The 19,171-nt window shown below is 40.4% G+C and overlaps 1 protein-coding gene across 1 annotated transcript in view; it reads left to right on the forward strand.

Moving 5' to 3' along the window:
- LOC143888317 (CBS / octicosapeptide/Phox/Bemp1 (PB1) domains-containing protein) overlaps window positions 1-18,274 on the forward strand; it is a 43,524-nt gene extending 25,250 nt beyond the window's left edge. The window contains exons 10-14 of the mRNA XM_077392691.1: window positions 1,171-1,280; window positions 1,358-1,488; window positions 1,673-1,755; window positions 1,847-1,936; window positions 17,732-18,274. Coding sequence (XP_077248806.1) covers window positions 1,171-1,280; window positions 1,358-1,488; window positions 1,673-1,755; window positions 1,847-1,936; window positions 17,732-17,902 — 585 coding nt within the window. The 3' untranslated portion in view covers window positions 17,903-18,274. The remainder of the gene's footprint in view (window positions 1-1,170; window positions 1,281-1,357; window positions 1,489-1,672; window positions 1,756-1,846; window positions 1,937-17,731) is intronic.
- The last annotated feature ends 897 nt before the right edge of the window (window positions 18,275-19,171 follow it).

Here is a 19,171-nt window from a genome sequence, read left to right on the forward strand (position 1 = left end):
ATGATCCGTCGGTCCGTTTGTCACCCAACTTTGGTATATCGATCCTAGATACGAATCCTAACTTATATACAAAGATATACTTCATCCAAGAGTCAGATCATTCTAGAACTGCAAGTTTACAGATCTGATCCATATCTGCACTCTATTTGAGCATCCCCTTATTCTTAGATCACTACTCCCCTCTCCTCCCATAAATTTTCTCAGATCAAGTGGTATCTGAGCGAATCCTTACTTACTGTATCCAAGAGAAACTTACTTTATCCAAGAGTCAGATCATTCTAGAACTGCAAGATTACAGATCTGATCCATATCTGCTCTCTATTTGAGCATCCATTTATTCTTAGACCACTATCCTCTCCTCCCATAAATTGTCCTGCATCAAGTGGTATCTGAGCTGCATGTGTAATGATTTTTCCGTGCCCGTCCTGCATTAATATGTCTACACCCTTGGTTTAATAAATGCACTCTTTCCTCTCTTTCTTTTTGAAATTTTCTGATCAATTGTTAGAGGCAGTTTAGAGTCCTAAAAGGCTATCAACATCCAATCAGGGTGCTTTGAGATAAAGAGTAGAAATGCTGTTATCAAATCATGGGAGTGCATCTATTATTTCTCTATTTTTATATTAACTTTGTTTTGGTGTCTGTGATGTTGCAAAAATATTATGATGATATTGCAAAAATTGCTTATTTATTGTGACAATATGCCAGGCATCCGGATACAACGTAAATCATCATTTTTTTTGAAATGGTGATCATCATTTTAACTTCTATATTGATGATTTTTGTTAAAAAACGAAGCTAAAATTTTCCGCTCTCAAGTCTATATATACTACACTAACATTTTCAGATTGTTCTAACAATGTCATGTAGGGAAATCTAGGCACTAGGTTCTAATTTTGGGTCAAGGCTGATTCCTTTGAGGTTCATACAATATCTTGTCATACTTTGATCACGACTTTGATTTCGATTGCCTTGTTATATTAGTTTGACATTCAGGACTTGGGAATTTTTTGGTCAGGGTAAATGGTTGTTGGTTCTTGCTTTGTTATCATTTTGTGCACTATTGAGCTAAAGCATGAGACTTTTTTCCTAGTTTATGCTGAGCACTTTTGAAAATGTTAGGAAATTCTTTCTTTTAGTCTGATAGCTGAACTTCTGATTGCTTGCAAGGTTGAAGGAGGTTCTGGTGCTGTAAACGACGTTGCAAGCACAATGATGCAGAAGTTCTGGGATTCTGCTCTGGCTCTGGACCCACCAGATGATGAATATGATACACAAAGGTATTATTTTGTTGACCATGTTTGCCTATATCGTTGACCTTATATTCAGTCAATAAACCACATCTGTTTTTGCGCAGTGAAATATCTGCATTAATGGCATCAGATGGTGCAGAACCAGGGAAGTTTGTATATCCACCTCTGGGGCTTGGAAACTCGTTTGCCTTTAAAATTGAGGATCATAAAGGACGTGTACATCGATTCAATTGCGGTATGGACTCTAGGGAAAATATCTATTTAGGAACCCAGGAGCTGAAGTTGTCATTTTACTGTGGCATTATTTTATTTTATTTTTGAAAATGATAGCCAATTTTATTGAAAAACATAAACGACCGAGAGTTTGAGTGAGCATTATTGAACTAAAATAACAAGATACATGCTTTGATTCCTTGAAGGTACCGAGAATTTGAGTGAGCTTGCTTCTGCTGTCATGCAGAGAATAGGAGCCAGCAATAGTCAAGGTCAACCTCAGTTTTTGGTGAGGTCTCAGTCTATATGTCAAATAGTTGCAGTCATTTTGCTTCTACGTGTCTAACCGATTAGATATATTATTCTTTTTCTTGTTGTAGTATGAAGATGATGAAGGTGACAAAGTTCTAATTGCGACTGATAGTGATCTTGTCAATGCTGTGAATCATGCCAGATCAGCTGGGTGGAAGGTAACTGCTTCTTGTGTGAGTTTTTTTATTAGAATAAAAAGTAGATCTTTCCCGAACCCTTTGCTATCTGTCACTTGCAGTAAAAAGTTGAAGAGCCAAAATTATTGCGATTTATCTTGATTAAAAAGTGTCTCTGAAGTCTGAGTCAGTACTAGTCAAAAGATTTTCTGTATCCTTGGTAATCTGTTTTTAGGACTTAAACTTCCAATTACTCCAATAGCTTAAGCTTTTGGAGTAATTGGTTGTTTTCACATGGTATCAAAGCCGGGGTGTGGCAACCCCAGTTTGCTTCCGAAGACGGAAATATCCCTCAGGGAAGATCTCAGTAACCCCAGTAACCCCGGTATGCCCTCGAGGACGGTGAAATTTCCTTGGGGAAGATCTCGATAACCCCGGTGTGCCTCCGCAGACGGTGACATTCCCTAGGAGAAGATCTCGTAGTTCCCATGTTGCCGCAGCGTGGAGGTGCGAGATTGTCCATGCTGCTTCCGCGTGGAGGGGGGGATTGTTGGGGGTTCCACACAAAAGCAAAAGATCCCACATCGGTAAAGTGAAGGGATGTGTGCGAGATTGTCCACACTGGTTCCGCTTGGAGGGGGAGATTGTTGGGGGTTCCACACAAAAGAAGAAGTTCCCACATCGGTAAAGTGAAGGGATGTGGATGGGCTTTATCAGGATTTGGGAATCCTCCCCTTAAAGGATAGCTTTTGAGTGTGAGTTCTACCCGGGTCCCTGCTAGTGGTATTGGCATGGTAACCCCAGTTTGCCTCCGAGGACGGAAATATCCCTCGGGGAAGATCTTAGTAACTCCATAGTTAACAAAATATGGTGGGGGTAAAATTGGAAAGTTGGCCAAAAAAACGTGTTCAAAACGTTTGCCTCTAAAAACCGAGTTTTTTTCATTGTAAAAGTTTTAAATGGAGTATTAAACGGCACACCAATAAAACACGTTTTTTTTTCTTCTAAAAAATACCATTTAAAACAGAGTTTTTCTAAGTATGTGTAACCTCGGTATGCCTCTGAGGATTGAAAAATCCCTCGAGGAAGATCTCGTAGTTCCCACGTTGCATCTGCTTGGAGGGGCGAGGTTGTCCACGTTGCTTCCACGTCGAGGGGTAGATTATTGGGGGTTCCACGTGAAAGCAAAGATACCACATCAGAAAAGTGAAGGGATGTGGATGGGCGTATAAGTTTGGGCACGCTCCCCTTAAGATTGTTGGGGGTTCCACGTGAAATCAAAGATCCTACATCAGAAAAGTAGTAGATGTGGATGGGCTTTATAAGGGAATGGGCACCCTCCCCTTAATGGCTAGCATTTAGGGGTGAGTTCTACCCGGGTCCCAAGTCGCAACAAGGCTCTGATACCCACATGTGCCACGTGTAGGCCAACCCAAAGAAAGAGAGGCAGCAAGTGAGGGGGGACTGTTAAGTATAAAAAGATTAAATAACGCCTTCTCCAACAACTTAAGCTGTTGGAGTAACTGATCCTTTCGCATGTAGATTTTTTGACATCAATGAGGTTTGAACTCAGAAACTTTGCTCTGATACCTTGTGAAACTTCCAATTACTCCAATAGCTTAAGCTTTTGGAGTAATTGGTTGTTTTCGCAAAGACACAATAACAGATAATTATGCACTACTCCTGAAAGAGGGAAGAAGCCCAGCGGTGATTGTTGTGGATCTGCTATCTTTATTTTTGAAATTCGTTTCATCACATTATTTAAAAAATAAAATTTATTATGTTCAAAATTTCCCTTTTTGTTTCTTTTTTAACCTTTTCTTTCAAGCAAGCTAATAAGTCAGACAAATGTGGAAGTCTGTCCCCCATTCGATCAACTAATAAGATCGCATAAGAGATTAGACAATCGTTCTTTTCTTGTATTAAAAAATGATGTTTCTCTCTTTAACAGAGAGTTGTGGTACTTTTGAGTTCAATTGTGAAGTTTGTGAAATGACCAAACATTGTCGAGCCACCTATTCTCCTAGTTTGAATAAAAGTATTGAAACTTTTGTATTTGTTTCATACTGATGTGTATACTGATGTGTGGGGACCTTGTTATTTCCCTGTTTGGGTATCAATGGTTTGTTACATCTGTTGATGATTTCTCCCGTGTGACTTGGATATATGAATATATCTGATTCCTGCAAACCGTGTAGTTTTCTCCTGTTTTAAGGTCTTCAATAATATGATCTATACTCAATTCGACACCAACTCAAAGTACTCACGTGAGATAATGGTCGTGAGTACATAGATGATGCCTTTCTTGCTTATCTTAGTGATCATGATCGTGTTCACCAGACAATCTATGTAGATTCTCAGCAAAATGGACTTGCAGAAAGTAATAATCGACACTTGATGGAGGTAGCGAGATCCTTGATGCTTACCATTCAAGTTTCACTGTCTTATTGGGGGGATGCGGTTCTTACCGCCACCTATCTAATTAACAAGATGCCATCTTGGAGGTTGGGTTTCAAAGTTATTTTGGAAGTTTTATCAGTTTCTTCCTATCTTTTCTCACTGTCACTTAGAGCGTATGGTCACATCTGTTTTGTTCATATTCAGGGGAGGTCTAGAGGGAAACTTGATCCCAAGGCCTTGAAGTTTGTGTTCTTCGGATAGTCTACGACACTGAAGGGATACAATTATTATCATCCTCCAACTAAGATGTTTGTGGGTATGGATTTGACATTTTTCAAATCCATGGCCTATTTTTCTAGCATTAAGACTCCCCTTAAGGGTGACTTGAAGCGAAGTAGAAGAGTTGTCTTCCATGCTTCCATCAGTACCTCAATTTGATTCTGTGCTGTGACCGGATGGATCATGGGAACAAAGATAAGGTCATGCAGAACAAGGAATTACGAGTCTACTCCAGAATGCGTGAGGAAAAGACCACTACCTCTTCTCACAATCCTTTCACTTTGGACTCCTCAAGTCCAGGTAATGACCCTAGATCTGTTTCTTCCATTTCCTGATATTGATGATTTTGATCTCCCTATTGTTGTTCATGAGAGAGTTTGCTCCTACACTAATCATCCCATATCTATCCTTGTTTCCTATCATTTCCTCTCGCCTTCATATCATCCTTTTATATCCTGTTTGTCTTCTTTGTCTATTCCTCAAGTTTGGAATGATGCATTAGAAAAACCCAAGTGGAAGGGAGTCATGGTGGAGGGGATCAGAGCTCTTGGGAGAAATAATGCTTTGGACTCGGTGACTCTATCCTCTGTCTTCTTTGTCTATTCCTCAAGGTTGGAATGATGCATTAGCGGAACCTGAGTGGAAGTCATGGTAGAGGGGATTAGAGCTCTTGGGAGAAACAACACTTGGGACTTGGTGACTTCCAAAGGGAAAGAAGACAGGTGGATGTAAATGAGTGTTCATCGTAAAAAAAATGCTGATGGCTTAGTGGAAAGTTATATGGTGAGGCTAGTAGCTAAAGGCTTCACTCGAGCTTATGATATTGATTATCAGGAAAGTTTCACACTAGTAGCTAAGATGAATTCCATTCGAGTTCTTATTATAGTAGCAAATCTGGAATGACTACTTCAGCAATCCGAAGTAAGAATGCTTTTTCTTCATGGGGACTAGGATGAGGAAGTTTATATGGTTGCCCCTCAAATAATCTGATTTCCATCTAAAAAAAGGCAAAGAAGGGCCTGGACAATTTAAAGTAGTCACTAAGAGGATGATTTGATAGATTTCAAAGGTGTTGTTGCTGTTCGGATAAAAGCAGAGTCAAGGTGTCCACAGTTACTTCATAAAGCACTTCCAGCATAGCATGAGACTACTGCTCTTAGTTGTTTATGTAGATGACTTTGTGATGATTGGAAACTGGCCGAAAGAGATGCCAAATTTAAAACTTCATTTTGCCAAGGAGTTTCAGATTAAGGAACTAGGAAACCTAAAGTGCTTCCTTGGAATTGAAGTGGCGAGGTTAGAGAAAGGCTTCTTTTTGTCACAGAGAAATTATTCTCTCGATCTTCTTAATAAGACAGATGCTCGGATGTAGACCAGCTAACACTGTAGATCCTAATCATAAGCTTGGGCAAGATAGTTGTAGTGACTTGGTAGAAACAGAAAAATCAATCGAAGGTAAATGGGTAAATGGGTAAAATCGGGGAGATGGCCCGGGGATTGGCCCTGTTTATCTTGTGATTATCTAAATTTTATATGGCGAAAGCGATGCCGGTGGTGCCACCTGAATAAAAAGAAGATTGCTCCTTCACCTGCTTTCTCTCCCAGCTCTTGTCGCCATCAGCAGTCACCGATGAGGGCTGGTGATGAGGGCGGTTGGTGGCCAGATTCTGGGGTGATCTCGGAATCCTTTGAAGAAGGGGTTCCGACCCTATCTATTTCGAGTAAGGAAACAGAAACGCGAACTGATATTCTGAAAGGGTGCTTGATCTGTAAGAGAAGGGATAATAGGGGAACCTTAGACGAACTTTGGCAATGGGCTAGAAGCTCTTGGGAGATCCCCTCCCTCACAAGACCTTGTGTCTTAGCAAAGGATGAAATTCTGTTTATGTTTGACTCAAGGGATTTGGCTGCTAGGGTCCTGGCAAAGGGGAAAGAGGCTTGCGGGAACTGGCTACTCTCACTCTTTGCCTGGCACAAGGATTTCGTTCAGGGAGCGGAAGAGATCTGGATTAATTTTTACGGAATCCCGCTTCACACCTGGGCTACTTCTACTGTGGAAGCCCTTGGAAAACTTTTTGGCCCAGTTTTGGAACTAAGGATGAAAGGCAATCATGATCATTGTATGAGCTTCGTATCGGCTAAAATCCTTACTTCTCGATGGAAGCTATCTCTCCCTTTTGTTCATATTCGGATACTGGATGATTACTTCACCATTGGAATTGAAGTTCAAAAGGATAGCTGTGATCACCAATTGGTCTCACCCAGTATTGACCCTCCTAGAGTTGCAGGTGTTTCTCCCGCGAGTCTGAGGAACCCTCTGGATTTAGTGGACAAATCTTTTGATGATAGAAAGCTGCCGGAGGTCCCTGTGGTAAACCTTGGGCCGGTGCCTGACCGGAAGAATTCCGTCAGAATGACCGTTGAGCAATTGAGCCCCACCCTTTCAATTTCAAAATTCAAACCCCCGTAGAAAAAAAAGCAGATAAAGGTGGGTGTTGTTCACAAGGATCTCCCGTCCTTGGATTTGACTATCGATTGAAAGACCTCGGGTTTGGCATCATCATCAAAAGGGTCTTCTGGGGTTTATGGAATTCCGATTGACCATGGACTAAAACATACTATATCATATAAAATCAAATACCATTCTGGTCATAAACCGAACTCAAAGAATAGACTGGGTATCCTAAACAGAGGGAGCTCTGGGACAAGCCACTCTGGACTGTTTCTCAAGAGTCGAGCACCTAATTATTGCCCTATGTCAAAACAGAGAGCTGGTCAAAATTCTTTAGAGAAGCAGCTTGGGAGGAGATCCTCAGATAGCCATTTGAAGGTAAGATCGACTGAGTGGATCTCAAGGACAAAGTCTCCTTCCAATTTTTACTTAGGGCATGTGTCGCCCTTAGGTGACTAGATATCGCGAAGGCTTTTCTAGCTTCTGTCTCCTTATGAAGGTGGATGGATGGGCCTTGGGGGTTTCCTCCATATCATAGGAGGTGGGTTTAGGGAGAGAAGGCATCCTTGGAAAAGTAAAGTCTCTTGAAGTGACTTTTTTATGGGTGACCCCGGATGGAAAAAGATTGAAACATGGCTTTTACTATATTAATGAAAATAAGATCAGGAAGTCGGCGGCTTCCTCAATGGGTCGTTTTATCATGAACAAATGTCCCGAACATTAAAGTGATATGGGGAGTTGTACCTTCTCTTAGAAAATCTGTCAGATATATTTAAACTGGATCTTGTATCTTAAATGTTTGAATTGACTTGTACGCTTCCCTGGTGAAGTGCGGTCTCGTTATTGGATATATTTGGCGGTTGCTCTCGTTGATAAGGTGCCGCTTGGGTTTTTCCACGATTTAAAAGAAGAAATGTTGTCGCTTGGGTTCTATCTAATTGTCCACCTTGCCAATCCACAAATGGAGCAGAACGATGTATCCTCTCCCTCTTCCAGCTCTTTGAGTTGGAAGAGGTTTCGATACTCGGATCCCATGAATCTGGAGGATGTCCTTAGTAGCGTGAAGATGATGACTTATGATGAAGAGAGGGCTTCGAGGAATGATCCAACCCCTAGGGAGATCATCAAAGGTTTCCTCAAGAGACAATGGAAACTGTTCAAGGAAGCGGCCGGGCTAAATGCATTATCTTTCGTCTAACGGGCCAATACAACGTGAAGGAGATTCACACACCAATGCACAAACACCCTTTTTTCAACAAAGCATTGGTTGATAAGAGGAGGCTTCGAAACACTCGTTGGGAGGCTGCAAAGGCTGTGGGAATCCCCCTTCAGTTCAGAAGACGACGGAATGGAACTTGAGATTGAATCTTTCTTGCAGAACTTGGAAAAGTGTTCCTCCTGATGGGGAATTTCTAGGGTTACTGTACAGGACTTCTTTCATTAAGGTATTTTTGGCAGGTTTTTATCAAGGTCCTCGACGGGAGACCTATTGTGGTGGGGGAAGATTTCATTATATTCTCAAGATCTTCGGGGAAGATCGCACATATTTTTGGTTGTTTAATTTTGTTTGGGAGGGATCTTTTAGGAAGGTTGAAAAGATGGATTTTAGGTTAGAGGTGATGTAGTTAAAGGGCATGGATAGGGAGATTGGTCTTTTTGAATTTTATTAGGGCCTGGAGCTCCCTCTTAGGCCGTCATACGATGTAACTATACGGGGACTCCTGGTCCCTCTATTATGTAATTTTCGTATGAATATAAATACATTTTTGTCGCTTTTCAAAAAAAAAAAAAAGACTTGGTAGAAACTGGAAGATATCAGGGACTAGTCAGGAGCTTAGTTGTAAATTTTGTTTTGTCGCCATTTTGTTGGGGACCGGAATGGAATGTTTCAGTCATTTCGCTCATTTTGTTCCGATTTCGGTTGAAACTTTTCGTTCCACTATGATGATAATATTTTTTTTAAAGACTTAAAATTACGGGAAAAAAAATCAGTTGTTAGAAAAATACAAGAAACACTTAAAGGAACCAAATATGTAAAAAATCCAACATTTACTTAAAGAGAAATCACTATCAGTTGAAATGCCTATGTTGACCTGTGTGTTGATCGGTGCCTGACAAGATGAAAATTTTTTAGAGATCAAATTATGAGATTTTTTTACCGGACTTTTGGGATTTAATAATGTTTGGACATGATAGAATTTATGAATTTTTAGAATTGGAAAAATATCCCGTCGTTTGGAAGTTGAGATTTTGACTCGGCCCAATTTTTTTGAATTTTGTACTAGAAAAGTTTGACTTTTTGTCCTTTTAGAATTGAGTCTTGAAACTATTTTTAATGAATTCAAATGGGGACTATTCCCATATTTACATGTACATCTTAAGTAAAATGAACATTTACTTAAATGACTTTACATGTAATTACTAAGAGGATGAGACAATAAGATAAAAGAACCAAGAAGAAATAAGGACAGTAGAAGAAGAAGCAACTAAATTTTGAAATTTCGGACGAAATCCGGAACGAAACAGTATGTATACCCATTTCGTTCCGGTTTTCGGCCGGAAACTAAAATTTTCGCCCTGTTCTGGCGAAACGAAATGAAATTCACAGCCAAGGTCGGGAGGCTTATTTACTAGCCACATAGTCGTCTAGACATAGGCTATGCTGTGAGTTTAGGTGTCAGCTTAAGTGTATAAACCATAGTTGTAAATTCCGTTTCGGTCGCCATTTCGTTTTGGCCACCGAAACGAAATTTCGGTGGGATTTCGGTGCATTTCGGTCGAAACTTTTCGGTTACAAAATATATTAAAAAATATGAGAGAAATCCAAAAAAATAAAAAATCAATAGAAAATGATGAAAAACTAATAAATAGTCCAAATATGTGTCCCAAAAGGCATATTCATTACTTAAACACATAAAGTCTTGCACAAGTCCAACTGATAGTCTGATACATAGAAAAACATAAAAAAAAGAGATACATGAAAGTGAAACATAGATAATAGCTAGTAGCAACAACTCTCAGTCATCATAACCCGGATGATCATACTCAATGTCTTCTTCGTCGTCGCCGCCGTCATACCACCTGGACCACTAGTAGGGACATCTTCTTCAAGAGGCATGAGAAAGTCGTCGTCGTCGTCCCCGGCCCCAACCACAGCAGTAGGTGCTTCAAGATTTTCCCACCCAATGTCTTCCGGCGTGAGGATGATATCTTGTTATTCTGTTACCCAATCCATCAAGACATCCAGATGGTCTATGCTCAAAGGGTCAGTAGTGGTAGATGATTTCCTCAATAAGTCCCTGAAAAGGAAAACATTAAGTTTAATGTCAAAGGTTAAAGTTAAAAGCTTAAAGTGATGAGGTGAGAGTTGAAAACATTATATTACGTTGTATACCCTTGTCGAAACTTAAGATTGTAATGGACAAACACCAAGTCATCCAATCTCTGGTGCTCCAACTTATTTCTCTTTGCAGAGTGAATGTGTTCGAAGGTGCTCCAATTCCTTTCACACCCAGTCGCACTGCAGGTCTTACTGAGGATTCTGATCGCAAAAGTTTGTAATTCTTCCACGTCACCTCTGAATTGATTCCACCATGCAACTGTAAAGTAACAAATAGTAAAGCATTATTTGTTGAGAAACTGAAAGTTAAAATGAATTATACTTAATTAAACAAACAACTCAAATATACCTGGTCCCAACTTCGTTCGGTTGCGGATTGCAAGCTTCATTCCAAACATACCCTTAGCCTCTCGATAATCCTCAATCTGATTGGTGATGAGGTCTTGTGTAGCTTCATCAGGTACCAGTCGAGTGATGCATGCCAACAAGCCTTTGGTTACTTCACTGTGCCTAGAGAAGGTAGGAGTGAAAAAGATAGCAGGGTTAAGAAAATATCCTGCTACATGGAGGGGACTGTGGAGTTGCCTATCCCATCTTTGGTCGATGATCCTCCAGATGGGCATGTAATCTGATTTTCTCTTCAACCTCTCCTTGATGTTCTCTTTGGCCCTATCCATGGCCTCATATAGGTAACCCATCGCCGGTTTATCCTGCCGATCTACCAAACGCAGCACTCTCACTAAAGGCTCGCTGATGTTTAGAATGTACTTGCATTGGTCCCAAAAAGATTTATCCAACACAGATCTAACTACCCCTTCACTTAGTGGGTGTTGGACAAACCTAGTAGTACTATACTCATCAGACACAAACATCTGCTGAAGTGCTTTCCGATTCAACACCAGACTTTGTATGCTAATGAAATTTGCAGCAAATCTGGTTGCAGCAGGGCGGCACAATTCCTTCCCACCTGTGAATTTCTTCCTCATCAAATTCAAGAGGCTTCCATGGTTGTAGATGAACTTCGTAATCGTCCGAGCCCTCTCAATTGTAGTTGCTATGTGAGGAAATACAGTCGGTTTGCACAGATGCTCAAAGATGAGATCTAAGCAATGGGCTGCGCACGGAGTCCAGAAGAATGTACCAAACGCGGCTTCTAGTCTTTTCCCAGCAGCTTTGTAACTTGGCTCACTGTCAGTTACAAATTGCACCACATATTCCGGATTCACCTCTCCGACAATCTTTTCAAAGATATTGTCTAATTCATCGGCATTCTTCACTATGCCAGATGCATCAACGGATTTGAGGAATATGACTCCTTTAGGGTAGTACACCAAAAAGTTGATTAGGGAACGTTGTTTGGTGTCTGTCCATCCATCTGCCATAATGCTACAGCCAGTGTATCTCCATGACATCTTAATCTCCTCCAAGTAGTTGTTTACCTCATCCACTGTATTCTTCAAAATGGAACCCCTTAAAGCATGATAAGTAGGTGCCTTATAACCCGAACCCACGGCATTCACAGCATCAAACATAGGTTGCCAGAAAGGTGAATTGGCAACGTTGAAAGGGAGATTGGCATCGTAGCAAAGCATGCCAACCGCCATGTCTGCTCTATCTACTGTTTCTTTGGTAGCCAAAGCACTTTTAATGCTTGGCTGGGCTCCAGGGGTTGTTCGTGGTGCAAAGAAATTCCTGATCCCTCTTGTGATTCCCTTCTTCTTCCTTTTTGTACCACTCGGTTCTACAAGAACTTCCTTACCCATTCGTTGAGGCAATGGTGTGCTAATGTCTTCTTCATCCTGCTCTTCTTCTTCGTCTGGTGTGCCATAAAAACCTCCAACCTTTGCTCTGGATAGGCTCATCCTAGCCCTTTCTTTTCTCTTTGCATCTAAATGTTGCTTCATTTGATATTTTACATCTTCAGTCACTTTTTTGCATGATGCTACTTCACCAGGAATAACCGCTAAATGTTCTTTCAAGCAAGTTATACCTCCACCCGATATGACTTTGCCACAGAATATGCAAGTTACTTTATTTTTTTCACCTGGAACCATTGTACCGTAAGCCCATGCCGGGTCATCCGATCTAGCGGGTGCCGATCTAATAGAGGATGCTCCTGCAGAAGGTCCCGAGCCCGACGCACTCATTCTTAAATGAAGTAGAAGAAGGGGGAAAATGAATTAGAAGAAAGGAAATTGAAACAAATTACAAAAAAAGGGAGTAGAAGGGGACAAATGAAGTAAGAAATAAAAGAAAGGAAATGTAAAGAAATAACGAGAACCTTGAGGTTGAACTTGATTTGAAGAGAATAAGATAATATTAGCCTTCCCTCACTTGAACTTTGTAGTGTAACTTGTAAGCCTTCACTTAAAATTTGTAGTGTAACTTGTAATTTGCAAGCCTTAGGAAATAGTTCTTGTAGTTGTTAATTGAAGGTAGGCCTTCCCTTTGCTCCAAAATGGACTTGGATTGAGTGTAAGAAGAGTGTAGACTTGTAGGAAATTTATTAGAATAGATAGTGTAAGTGAAAGTAGAAAAGAGAAGGAGAATCACTTATGTGATGGTGGAGGAGAAGAAGGTAGGGAAAGGCTATTTATAGATTTTTTTATTGTTTGTGCAAGTAAAAATGACTAAAATACCCTTCCCAACAGCTATAAACGGTCACATTTGGAGGCTAAAATGGTCAAAAACCCAAAAGAGCCGTTACAGGGGCATTGATGTAATTTCTGCAAAAAACAGTCAAACTAGTCATTATAGGCAATTTCGGACGAAATCCGAAATTTCGGTCAATTTCGAACGAAATGACCGAAATTGACCGAAATTTCAGACGAAACGAAATTTTGAGGATTTTGAAAACGAAACGAAATGTTTCGTCCATTTCGGACGAAACGAAACGAAATTTATAACCTTGGTATAAACCATTGGATTCTCCCCATATATTTAGAGAGAGCACCAATCTTTCTTTTCTATTTCTCTCCGTAATCTTCTTCCCTTCTTCTTTTCTCCATATCAAATTCCTAATCAAAGAAATCAACCACCTTACCCTAGGTGTGACTGCTTGGAAACCTGGAGTGATTCTTGTTATTCTTCTCTCTGCCGAGTCATTCACAAGAGCTTGTAATCTAAGTGGGGGCTATAAATAAGCATGGACAGTTAGTCCTGGCCTTCTATGGTAGGGTTCCAGGTACAAATTTCTTTATTCATTCAAAATAAAAGTTATTCTCCTCTTCCTTTCTATTTGCTTTAATCTTTATGTTTCAGTTTTTGAATTTCGAAGTGTTGATCTGTGCTTATTGTCCAAGAAAACCAGTGCAGTGCCCCGTATACCCAGTCTGCCGTTACCTTGCTTCCACCATCTTTGTCCCAACATATTTCCTTACTTGTTGCCTTTGTTTTTAGGATAGCTGACTTTCTCTTTTTGAACTTTTTTAATCACAACCTTGAACTCTCCTTGATCTGTTCACAGATTCAACAAACAGTTCTACAAGCATGTTTCTTAGTTCTAAACACCCACCCCAGTCCCTGAGCTCCCTACCAACAACCATAGACCAAAAACCTTCAACCAGCCACTAGTCCTGCAACATTTAGGATAACCCCATATCCTCTCCTGATCTGCCCAGAGATTCATGAAACTGTCAACATAATCGATCAAACCTTTTCGCCATCCTATCGGCTGCCATCAATGAGCTCTCTCTCTCTCTCTCTCTACCACTAAAACCCAGTCCCTTTGGACTGTCACCAACTATGAAGCACGGGTACGGGTACGGGGTGCGGGTACGACACGACACGGGTACGTGGGTACGTGACTTGCCAAAAAAACCGGGTGCGGGTACGTTCGGGTACGCCGAATATAATAATATATTTTAATATTTTATTATATATTTATAAAAATTAAAAAAAAAAAAATTGTAGAGCAATTAAATAACAATAACATCACCAAAATGGAAAATTCTAATATTACTCTTCATTCCATAAGTGATTAAGTTCCATATTTCATAACATGAGGCATCAATACATCATTCATTAGAAAAAAAAAGTCTGTCAACAGTGTGTTGACCAGTGTGTTGACCAGTGCCTGACAAGATGAATAATTTTTAGAGACCAAATTATGAGATTTTTTTTACCGGACTTTTGGGATTTAATAATGTTTGGACACGATAGATTTTATGAATTTTTAAAATTTGAAAAATACCCCACCGTTTGGAAGTTAAGAAAGTTAAAATTTTGACCCGACCATTTTTCTTTGAATTTTGTACTAGAACTGGAGAGTTGACTTTTTTTCCTTTTAGATTTGGGTGTTGAAACTATTTTTAATAAATCCAGAAGGGGGGTATTCCGTTATTTACATGTAAATCTAAAGACATTTACTTAAATGGTTTACATGTAAATACAGAGTACAGGAGAGGAAAGAGAAGAAGCAGGACGTGTCGGGTACGCGTGGTGCGCACCCGACACGCACCCAACCACCAAAACTAGTTTTTTATTTATTTTAAAAATGGGGTACGCACCCTGGACGTACCCGGGGCGTACCCGCAACCCATATGTGTCGGGTGCGGGTGCGGGAGCCCCGGGAGTTGGGGTGTAAACGAGCGGAGCTGAGCCGAGCTTGGCCAGGCTCGGCTCGGCTCGTTAAGCTCAAAAGCTCGGCTCGGGCTCGGCTCGGCTCGGCCAGGCTCGCGAGCCTTACCGAGCTCGGGTTATATTAAGTTCACACCCCCTCATCTTCCCTGGACAGCCCTTCTAGTGTAATTTGACTACTTTTTTTACACTATGGGGGGTGGTCCTAGTAACAAATGGGGTTCCAAAAATGAAGTGACATATTTTGCCCCCCCTTTCACTCTCTGGACAACCCTTTTAATGTATATATTAATATATAATATATATATTTAAATATATTAAATTCTTAACGAGCTGAGCCGAAACGAGCCGAGCCGAGCCTGGCCTAAATCGGGCTCGGCTCGTTAAGCTTAACGAGCCTGGCAAGCCGGCTCGGCTCGGCTCTTTAAGGATTCGAGCCAAGCTCGAGCGAGCTTCCGAGCCCGAGCCAAAATTGACAACCTTACCCGGGAGAGTACCCGTGCTTCCTAGGTCACCAATCTTTTTCTACAGTCCCACTTCACAGCTATAACAGTCAACAGTCCACCAAGTTAATTGTCACAGTTTATCCTATTTATCCCAACAGTCCATCTCAGTGTTTCAAAATGTGGACGTGGGTCAAAACATGGCTGAAGAAAATCTTAGTGAACGTGGCACGACGCAGATGAGTACTGGGTTGACATGGTCATAACTCGAGAGAGTCAAAGGAGTTTTTATTGTTTGTAAGGCAAAACACGGAATACGGCTAGAGCAAAACGCTGAACGCGACAAGGCAAAAGGGAGTTGACTCGGGGGAGTCCACGATGACAGGGAGGAGTTTTCAAACTATGTCCATCAAATAAATTCCACTGTCCATTTAAAAAATAAATAAAAATAAATTCAACAGTCCATCTCATCAATTTCCTAACCCATACCAGTCCGGCATTCTTTGATCGTATACCCCTTTTCTAGACCCACAATCCTTAAGCCATTACCCCTTTATCTCCTCTGTTGTGATTAAAGTCAACAGACTTGAGCTATCTTCCCTAATCACTCCTACATCACTTGCCCAATGTGATTCCTGAGACGACCAACTCTTGTGCTTTTTTGCTTAAAATATTTTAATTTTATTTAATTATGGTAAAATTTCTAGAAGACTCTAGGAGTATAAATAAATTACCATGTATGCAAGTATGCATTAGTAGATATGTCATATGTGAATTAAAAGGTATATAATGGTGCTCTCTATATCATACTTTTTGATATTTTTTACTAGTTATGTGTACATTGTACGAAATTAAGAATTCAGGCCATGGAAGTAATCCTTATAGTCAAAAGTTGTCATGCAATCATTATTGTGAAAGCCAAATTATCTAAGATTACAATTATACGGAAATATTATATTTCTAAGTTCTTATACTTGCCCTCAAGTTTTGATATGAATATAACTTTAGAAGGTTGCTAGGGATCTTGTTTGAATCCTTGCCTGCTCCTCTGAACAGAGTGTTAACCAGTTGTTCTTTATATATGAAATACAGGGTCTAATGGCATTTACATTGTACTGATATTTTTTATAGTATGCCACAACTGACTCAGTTGAAAGATGGAAACCCGTGATCATTAGATGAACTGTTGATGCAATCAATGCTCAATTTGCTTCTGCACTAAATCTCACTGTTTTTGCGCAGTGGATCTGATATCAGATTAACTCAGAACTGTTAACTTAAACACTTCAAAATTGGTGTTGGGCCGAAATCCGGCACTTATTTGAGTAAAATAAAAACGTGCACTGTAGCCAAATCTTCAAATTCAGAAGCACAAATCATGATAAATACCCATATAAGCATGCCCATTAACAATTCCTCTCAAGTATCTAAGGACACTTTTATAGCTACCAAGTAAGAAATTCAGGACTAGCGAATGGGTTGACAGGATGGTGTGGTGAAACTAAATCTTCTTTTTTTTCTTATTTTTTTTGCAAGCATTCACTGATAGTTTTTCATCCAGTTGCTGCTGGTATAATTATGAAATTGTCTATGTAGTGGAGTCTCGAGTCCTGACTCTTGACCAGTGTTTAAAAACGCGGATGTGATGCGGAACGCGGCCAAGGAAAATCCTTGTTGACTCGGCGCGGACGCGGTTGACGCGGTCATAACTCGGGAGAGTCGAAAGAGTTTATTGACTCTGTAGGACAAAACGCGGAATGCAGATGTGGTGCAACGCGGAACGCGGCCAATGCAAAAAGGAGTCGACTCGGGGGAGTTCCTTGTCGAGTCAAGGAGTTTTTAAACACTGATCTTGACACATCTTGACACATCTTCACTGACAGTTTTTTTTCCTTCTTAAAAACTATTCTTTCTTCTTCTAGGAGCTGAAATAACTACTAAACTTCTACCGCCTGCTTTCAACTACAGTTACCCTCTAGCAAGAAAGTTTTGTTTGCAGCATTTTGATTCATTGATCACAACACCTAAGAGTAAAAAAATTTCGGGAGTTGTGGGCTAAACGTGATGTTCGAGAGGTTGCTCCATGAGCTTCCTAGGAAGAAATGTATTCTTTACATCCATTTGATCCATTAGTAGACCCTGTGTGCATGCAAGGGTTGAAACTAATGCTTCTCCTCATTTTGTTGGTTTTATTTTTAAGTTAAATAATTTTGTCTTTGGGTGTGAAGCAAAGGAAAGCCCCCTTATACTATGCAATTTGATTATTTCAAGTTTCATCCTGCTCTCAACACCCTTAGTGTATTAAGTTCACATCACCGGGTAGCTGACTAGTTTGTCCTTTTTAGGTTCTAAGGTTGCACCTCGACTACTCAGATTCGAAGGACGCATCACTATCGTCATCGGATATTGCTCCTGTTCAAAGAAGCGAATGGGTCTCGCTTCAATCTGGGCTTTTGATGGGTGCGGCCGTACTAACGAGCATTGGTATACTGGTTTACTTGAAGCGAACCAAGTGAGTTTCTATACATTTGTACACAAACTTTTGGAAGATCCCATGCAAAGGTAGGAACTAACTTACAAAAATGAAGCACCCTTCAGTATCTGAAGATATTACTCAGCTGGGCCTCAAAGAAACTAAGAAGAGTTCCATGCTATTTACTTGGGAGTCAAAAACTTTTACGTAACAATCATCCAGCAAAGAAATAGCTAAAGAAGGAGGCATATCAATCATTGCTGATAGTATAATAGGTTAAAAGCTTACAATTACTGATGCCCAAAAACCTACCTTCCTGAGGTAAAGAAAACTATAGCCTTTTCTGTATTTGGATAAATAACATTATATCGTTTATATACTTGTTCTCCATCAGGTTTTTTCCCCTTTATATTCCTTCCTGTTGTTGCATGTTGCCATGAAGGGGAGTTCCTCACCGTAGATTGTTCGCATCCCAATAATTGCACTTTTAAAATCTTCATCGTTGCAGTGAAAAAAAGAGAGGTAAAGAGGCAAGACTTCTGCCTGTTGAATGTTTGTTCTTGCTATAATTTAATTTTTTTACAACCATCAGGCACTTTCTCTGATGGACCGAATTACTGCATTTCAATTGCTTGATAATGGAAGAAGACAAAGCACACCCATCACTCTTCCAAGACAAGGAAATTAGAAAAGCCTAAAGTTGAGGGGGGGAAAAAACTTGGAACCACCGTTTTAAAATACTTCCAAAACAAGGGAAAAGAACAGCCTAATGTCGAGGGAAAAAATTGGAATCACCTCTTCACGGGTCCAGAATCATTTGGGCTTTCAACTCATAATCAAATTATTTAAAAGGCCCCTACGGTAGATGGGAAGCTCCTTATTATGTTTCTGTCCTCGTTCTATCGTAAATCAAATCCCTTTCAAGCTGTGGAATTGTCTTGGTGGGTAAAATAGCAGGGTCATGTCAGTACTTGTGTCAGACCCAAAATCATCCGTCTCTGTGAAATTCAACAGAAGGATGTTTCTTAAGTCTGGGTTGAAATGGCTAATTTAGAGATGAATCAACAGACCCTTGGTTTATAGAACGCCTGTTCCTCTTACTATGAAGCTTGTTTACTTCCAATCCGTACTGGGCTGGCACGTTGGCTGGCATCGTGGGTTTGCTACCTACGGATGCGAGTTCGACTACCCTATGCATGTGGTTTAAGGGTGATTGCTAGGGAAAAGTCCTGTCATAAATGGGGTGGGGATACCCTATGTCATAAAAAAAGGATTGTTTTTACCTCTTAATCGCAAACCCATTTCGTGTTCT

This window comes from Tasmannia lanceolata, unplaced genomic scaffold (genome assembly GCF_043159265.1).
Source record: "Tasmannia lanceolata isolate RefF3 unplaced genomic scaffold, GAP_Taslan_0.1 ptg000012l, whole genome shotgun sequence".
Taxonomy (NCBI): domain Eukaryota; kingdom Viridiplantae; phylum Streptophyta; class Magnoliopsida; order Canellales; family Winteraceae; genus Tasmannia; species Tasmannia lanceolata.